General features: G+C 44.6%; 1 protein-coding gene across 1 annotated transcript; it reads right to left on the bottom strand.

The window, feature by feature from the left end:
* Positions 1-5,362: 5,362 nt before the first annotated feature.
* On the bottom strand, positions 5,363-7,283 carry LOC134845036 (uncharacterized). The gene is made up of 3 exons (XM_063861866.1): positions 6,785-7,283; positions 6,178-6,710; positions 5,363-5,884 (listed from the first exon to the last, which is right to left on the bottom strand). Exons 1-3 carry the CDS (start codon positions 7,281-7,283, stop codon positions 5,363-5,365), a joined length of 1,554 nt encoding a protein of 517 aa, XP_063717936.1.
* Between the last annotated feature and the right edge of the window lie 731 nt (positions 7,284-8,014).

The raw sequence follows: 8,014 nt of genomic DNA, 5'->3' as shown, positions 1-8,014 counted from the left end.
AGTGTCTACAACAATATTTGATTAAAGACTTTCACTTTGAATTTTTTGCGATAAAATCCCTCGAGATGCTTTTTCTAGAACAATTACATTTTTATCAATAAGTTCTGCGGGTGACTAGTTTTGTGACTCTGGCATATTGCATTTTCAAAAAACTGCCTTCCCTGATATTTTCGTTTTTCAGCTGGGTTTACAACCAATTTATGAAACTGCAAGCTGTTAAACCCTTTAGAGTGCGCAATACTCCTGCTGGTAATATTTTTAATTTTAAATTAAGCAGTAATGGCATCAAAAAACTAGATTCCCATACTAATAATGAGTCCATTTTCCTATGTCAAGATTTCTGCAAGAAATGTTTGTTTAATTAAAGTTGCACACAGGAAATAGGCATATTTTAACCCGTACTGACAAGAATCTGATTGCAATCAATTTTATAAATATAATGTAGAAAATGCCTAAAAATCATTGGAATTGTTTAAAATTAATTCGAACCCAATTTTTCTCAATTTCTTTTAGTTTCCTTTTCAAACCGACTTGAGTTCACGCTTACCAATTTTGAGATTTTGTTGCATTCAATTTATACACAGATTATAATAAGATTTTCTCGACTATCAAACGATAGAGAAAATGGAAATTAAAGTATAACGTAAAATATTCAATTGATTTTTTGTGGTTTATTGCTCTGAAACGAAAAATATCTAATCTGTTTTTTTTTAAATTGAATCGTTTTTGTTCCGACCAAAAAAAATTGAGGGAAACTTTGTATTTGGGTGTTTTAGTTTTTTTTGTTTGTTTTCCGCGCGAAATCAGGTATCGCAAAAAATCATTGGACTGCATTGAGTGATATATCATATTAAAGCCCGGAGTTGTAAACGTTTCAACAGTTTTGAGAAAAATCGGTTGAAAATTTTTAATTTTTCGCCTGATTTCGAGCGAATAAAGCAAAGTTTATTTAAATTGAATATTTGCTTGAAAGCTTAAAATAGTTTTATTTAAAATGTAAAATCTAAGTTTAAATTAGATTTTACATTTTAAAGTCTCTCTGGAGAATCTCTGACGAGAAGCAACTATCTACTAATTCTGCTACAGTTGTTCTCTTACTTCGAGAACCAACTACTCAATTCGCTAGCAATAATTCTTCTCTTCTCTTACTGAGAACCAACTAAGGCTATATCCCTCCCCCTGTCACTTCTGCCAGGTGCTAACTTCGGTTTCATTTATCAATCTTTTCACGCTTATTAGTTACCCGGTATGCGGTAGCTGTCACAATTTGACCAAGAAAACAAATGTCATACAATTCTAATCAACTAATTCCTGATCTCAGTGACTTCAGCCCTCGAGTTCAACTAACCTCTAAACCATGCTATGTTTTCCCAATGATCCTCCCAATGTGTTTACTTTAATTATCCCGTTAATGTTCCGACCTCCTAAGGGTAGAGCGAGACCCTTTTCATGGGTAGCTAATTCGTTTCAGGCATCTAAAATTTCTATCTGTTTTCTATTCTAATCCCGACCTTCTAGCTAACAGGGTAAGATATTTCGTCTATTAGGGGTCAAATCAAATCAAAAAACTCTTCTTCGAGAAGCCAAGTAAAATCCCCGTCCGTTCATACGATTTTGGAGACATAATTCTCATGCTACGGTTCTATTACTATCAATTTCCTCTGAGACTTCTTTAATTTAGTCTAGTTGAAGTGCTATTAATAGATCACTCGCCAAGCTAAACTAAGTCTAATGTTTACCAAGTTCACTTTGAATTAAATCCACTACTCCAGGGTTGCAATGTAAAAGATATATCCCTATCAGCTTCTGCTCTAGTTCCTGATATATAAGTTTTCCGCCAATTTTTGCCAGGTGACCCATTATCATTTCCAGGGGTTGGGCTAGGGAATACGCCACTTTCCTGTGGTAGTCTTGGGATTTCTATGCAATTTTGGGTCAAAAAGCCCAAAGGTCAACTTAAGGTCACCCAGGGGTCAACCGAGGTCAAACTTCTATATTTGGGTTCAGAATCCCACGCGGTTCCTAACTACCAAGTTTGATTCATATCCCATTAATACTTCACAAGTTATACCATTTCTAAGGTCCATTATCACATTTTCCGGGAAAAGGCTATTAACACAGGAAGGAGTCGCCGGAGGGTTTTCAGTCACAAAGGGTCTTTTTTCGGGGTTCATATTTTACATCGATTGCCGCAATAAAATCATTATGCCACACTTCATCATTTCGCGTAAATTGCCTATTTCCGGTCTAAGGGGGTGTTTTTCCAAGTGCTAATAGCTTCCGGCCCAATCGCCGGATTCGGTTCAACTTATATTACAAGATGTGTCTTGCCACTACCTATCACCCCTCCAAGTTTCAGCTCCCTGCATTCATTGCAGGCCGAGAAACTACTTTCAGGGTGGGTTTGGTTACTTTGGACATAAAACCGGAAGTAAGGGTCATAGGGGTCTGGGGTTCCAAACTTAAGCTTCCCTGACTTAGGCCTACAACATACTAGAATTTGAGCCCATTCCAACCGCTAGTTACCGAGTTCTGATGGGGTGATTCGCACTTCCGGTAAACGTTATCACTTGGGGCCGGGGGGTCCGAAGGGGCTGAATTTTTGCATGCGCGGGTCAAATCATCTCTAGTAACCGCTCTATGAGTTTTGTAAAACTAGCCCCAGCAGCTTCCATTTGAGGTGGTTTGCAAATCGGTACCGTTTTAAATCCTGATTAGTCTTTGTTTGTTTTGGTCGACTTTGCAACTTGACAATTTTTTTTACTTCACTACTTATCGTATTGATTCGTTAATGCCGAGCTTCTTGCTACTCATTAACCTTCACTACACTGCATGCATTTCTCAAGGTAAAACTCTCAGCCAAAGTCTGAGTTTGGCAAAAATGTGTTAGGATCACCAATCCTACAGTCTTCGCTTCTAGTCTTTTGTTGTCCCCAATAATGCTAATGACAAAAATCACGTTTTTTTTTCTTGTAGCAACATTAACCATATCCAACACCTTAACCCAAAACTGACTCAACATTATGTTGCTAACTGCTCTACTAAATCTAATATAATTTAACCTTAACAACAAGGTGAAGGCCCCAGTTTTTGTTCCCGTTTACCAGTCTGCAAAATAATTATCACGCTGATGCCTAACCTTATAATACAGTTTCAGTGTTACAGTTCCTAAAACCTAATCGCAGACCAGCAACCAATTCCCCCAAGACTAAAAAAACTTCAACTAGTAAGCACCATTTGTTAAAAGAATCCTAATCAGGGGATTTGACTTTTATTAAGCTTACCCATCGTAGTACGACCCAACCTCTCTTTAACTGAGCGGAGATAAGGCTAAACAGTGCAAAAAAATGAGGTGAAGTCGCACTTAGGTAAAATCTAGCACTAATGATTTGGTTGACAAACTTTCCGAAAAACTAGTTATAACTCACAAATTCATCGATTCCAAACCAAACTGGAGCCCTTCTTACACTAACTGGTCTGCATTCATCTGTAGTCCCCCATTCCATCACAGGTTCCACCATCGCTGGCTCACCCGGAGGTCTACCTTCAGCTTCGCTCGGGAGATTCGCTGTCTCTTTTTCCCTTCTGGCTTCAATCTCCGTTGCGTCGTTTGTCTCCACCGCGTCGCTCTACCTTCGCAAAACTCCGTTTAGGCGAGGATGATTAACTAGTGGCTCCACCACTTCTCGATTTCTTTTCGACATCAACCCCACGAGTTCTTGCCTTGGGCCTGGATCATGATTGAATCCCTCCCTATTGTTTGCCCAAAACACCTCGTGTTCAACGTGCAACTCCGGATCATCAAAAAAATTAGCTGACCGGTAGGGTGTCGGTCGCTTCCTTGCAAAGGTTTCCTCTGGTTGCACTGTCTCCTCAACATAACGTTTCAAACTTGTCAAAATGCAGAAACTTCGCCTTAATCGGATTGTACACCTTTGACAACTTGTACCTGACTTCGGACATCCTGGCCATTACAACGTGTGGTCCTCCCCATGGATCGAAAGTCTTCTTCAATTTAACTTCTTCTTTGGCCCACACCCAAACCTTGTCACCAATCGCATAGGGTTTCTCGTGAATTTTCTTCCACTAATAGCTTTTTGTCGACGCTGTTCTGTCCCGATTATTTCTCCTGCGCTGCTGTGTGCGTGTCGGAACTGTTCGTCTAGCCATACGGCAAAACCATCCTTCATCATCAGTTCGTCAGGAGGTTTTGGGTACAACAAATCATTCGGATACTGGCACTCCTCTCCATGCACCATACTGAACAGCGAGCTCCCGTTATCCGATTAATCGTCGTGTTGTAAACAAAATTTGAGTACGGCAACGTCGTATCCCACGTCCTTGGGTTCTCGGCACAATATTTTAAAATAACATTGGCTATTTTTGTATTGCGCCTTCCCGTCCGGCCATTCGCTTGCGATTTGCAAGGGCAAGTCTTGGTCTTATCAATACCCAAAAGTCGGCACATATCAAGTATCATTTTGCCACCAAAATTTTTTCCTTTATTTGTATGTACCACATTGGGAGCTCCAAACTTCAGCACCCAATTCTGTACTATCTCATAAGCCACATCGGCAGAATCCGTTGACACCAGAAGAACTGCAATCGTGTACATCGTGAAAGGTCCGTCAGAACAAGCACTTGTTTTACTCTGCTACTCGTTGCAATAGTCACTGGTCCCAAAATATCTACTGCCACCTCGCTGAATCTGATCCCAGGATCAAAGGGAGCTAGGCCCTCTGCCCTCTTGGTCTTCATTTCTTTCATATGAACTGATCGACGACTTAGACACCACTGGACTTTTCTTTCAATATCCGTTCTCATCGATGGCCACCAGAATCGTTGTCGTAACCTTGCTAGAGTCTTCTCGGCCGCGGAATGACCCCCGCTGGTCTGAGACGAATGTAACTGACTAAGGATCTCTTTGCGTCCTACAATCAACTCGAGCTATCGACTCATCCTCTTTTTGAAGAGAAGAAATCTCAAGGGGTGTTCGTTCCCACGAAATTGCCTCATTGTCGGCTTGTACCTCGCCGTCGCTGAGCATAGCTACAATATCTGACTGAGCCCGGCCAAACCTTCTCAAGGCCTCTTCGAGTGAAATAGCCTGTGGACAGGGACCAAATGCCTCCTCTTTTTCGCCAGGTAGCCAATCCGGTCCCTCTTCTAGCATTCTCGAGAGACCATCCGCATTTCCATGCTTGGCTCCCGCTCGGTGGACAACTTTGAAATCAAATTCATTTCATTCGGCTCTTTTTGCTTGAAGAGCCACTGCAAGCTGGAGTGATCCGTCCGGAAAACGAATTTTACACTCCAAATATAGGGCTTAAACCACTTGACTGCTTGGACTACTGCCAGAGCTTCACGCTTTTTCGTTGAATAATTGGTCTCGGTTTTTGAGAGAACGCGGCTGGCGTAGACTAGGGGGTCGTTCTTCCCCCTGGATAATATTAGAAAGTACTGCCCCAAGACTGAAGTTACTCGCGTCGGTATCTACTATGAACTTGCCATTGTAGTCGGGAAACTCCAATACGGGGGCTGTGATAAGCTCTCTCTTGAGACGTTCAAAGGCTGCCTGGCATTCGTCTGTCCACACAAATGGCACCTTTTTCTTCGTCAGTGAGGGCAAGGGACTTGCTATACCGGCAAAGTCTCTCACAAACCGGCGGTAGTGATTGCAGAAGCCTAGGAAAGATCTCACTGTTGATGGCACGGGCCAGTTGGTGACTGCCTCTACCTTTTTGGGATCGACTTGGATCCCCTCGCTTCCAATAATGTTGCTCAAATATGTGACCTGCATTTCTTCGGTTTTAGTTTCAAGTTGGCTGCTCTCAAGAGTTAAAAGGTTGCCCGGAGGTGAGCAAAGTGACTCTCGTCCGACTGGCTGTAAACGAGAACGATATCCAGGAACACCAGAGCCCACTTCCACAAGTGCTCCCGAAACAATTCGCTTACCAGCAAAGTCTCTGGAGCGTTGGACAATCCAAAGGGCATCATTACATAATCGTAGAATCCTCCATCCGAGGTGACGAATGCAGTTTTGTGTCAATCCTCTTCCGCTACGGGTACCTACCAATAACCACTGGCCAAATCTAGGGACCAAAAGTGTTTCTGCTCTTTTAAAGCGTCGAAGTTCTGTTGTATCCGGGGGATGGGAAACGCATCTTTGTTCCTCACATCGTTCAACTTCCTATAGTCCACACAAAACCGCCAGCTCCCGTCTTTCTTCTTCTGTAGGACAATTGGCGCACTGTAGGGACTTTTGGACGGCTGAAATACTCTTCTATCCAACATGCTCTGCATCTCCTCTCGGATAAATGGCATCTTCGCCGGAGAAGCTCGATGAGGGGGAACTTTGATGGGGCCCAAATCCCCTGTGTCAACCCGATGGGTCACTAAATTCGTCTGCCCCAGCTCTGCAACGGTGAGGGCGAACACGTCCCTGTGCGATCGGATGAGTTCCCGTAGTCTATCTCTCTCAGCCCCCGTCACACCAGGCGCAGCCAACTCCAAAGTCTTCTGAGCATCTTCTTCCAAGTGGCGTTCCGTTTGTGCTTGGAGGTCAACCTCATCCCCGTTACTGATCACATGGTCAAAACGATCCTCTTCGTCGTCTGTCCAACCCTCCACCAAGTCTCCAGGGTCATAGGTAGGCTGCTGGGGTAGAGTTTCCGTGACGTCTGCTACTGGGTTTTGAGAGTCTGTGACTGCTGAGGGCCCGGGGACGTGGGCCGTAGTGGTTCGTAATGCAAGGGGACTATTGATCCTTCTTTTGGTCACGTACTTAAGTTGTAGCAGTGGAAGTCCAATGAACACTCGTACTCCTTGAGTGATCGCATACCAAGGATCACCCCTGCCTTTAACTCAGGAACCACTAATGCTTCGATACCATCGTCTATCGACCCGAGCTCCAGGTTAGTTGTATTCCAGCCGTCAACATTGACCGCGCGTCCATTCGCTGTCTCCAGGGACCCCTTGCATGTGCGGAGGGCTGGTGCAGCTGTCAGTTTGCTGTAAACATCGCTCCGGATAAGGTTGATGGTAGCTCCAGTGTCGACTAACGCTCTCACTGGAGTTCCTGCGACACGAGCGTCTCCTTTTAATCCGAAAGATGCTTCGGGTACTTGATTACGCCAACGAACTCCATTGATCTCTCGTCTGGCACTGGGTACTGGACATCTGTTTAGAAACTGCGGCGGTGGGGGTTGGGGTTGATGAAAAAGTGACTGCACTTGCTTCGATACAGTCGTCTTGTCGTTGCGTTGCAGAATCCGAGGCGGCATCTGGGAATTCGGGGCTTGTTGGGTAGAGCCGCTGGAAGGGGGACTCCTACCGTTCGACTGTTGTTTTTTTTAGATCGCCGGGACAAAACCTCTTTGGTATCCGCTCACTGTCCCGGCCCTTGGTAGTTTAAACCGTCCGCGGTCTTCTTGGGGCATTCCTTCGCGAAGTGTCCTGGCGTCTTGTTGATTAGCTCCAGGGCTTGGGCCCGAGCAACCGGCTGAGCGAGGCTTTCCAAACCTTCCCACAAGAGCTGGTCTTGGAGCTCCTCATCAAACAGCCCGTTGATGAACTGCTCACGGTTCATGTCATCTCTAGCCTGGGCTCCGATGTTCGCTTTAGCTACATCTCCAAGGGACCGGACCCGTCTGGAGAACACCCTAAGACCCTCTTTTTCACCTTGCATCAAACTCTTAAACTCCATTCGGGGGCATGCGTGCGTCTGAAACGGCATCATCCTGTGATCGAGCTCGGCGAGCATCCTATCCAACGTTGGCTCGTCGAAGCCCTCAATCTTCTCTCGAAAGTGGGCAGGCATGCTTGTAAATTCCTCTAAAGTTCAGCTCGTCAAACAGGTTGGCAGGACCATCCTGGCCTGCTCGTCCTCTCAGCGGTTGGCGTCTGCGACCCAAGCGATTAGCTTTCTCCATTCTGCCCAGTTCTGAGAGGCACTGGAAGGAAAACGATCCGGCTGTATTGTCCCGAATCCAAATACGCCTTGTTGTCTGTCCAC

The sequence above is a fragment of the Symsagittifera roscoffensis genome, chromosome 4 (genome assembly GCF_963678635.1).
Source record: "Symsagittifera roscoffensis chromosome 4, txSymRosc1.1, whole genome shotgun sequence".
NCBI lineage: Eukaryota > Metazoa > Xenacoelomorpha > Acoela > Convolutidae > Symsagittifera > Symsagittifera roscoffensis.
Note: the sequence above shows the minus strand (reverse complement) of the source record. Positions and strands in the feature narration are given on the sequence as shown.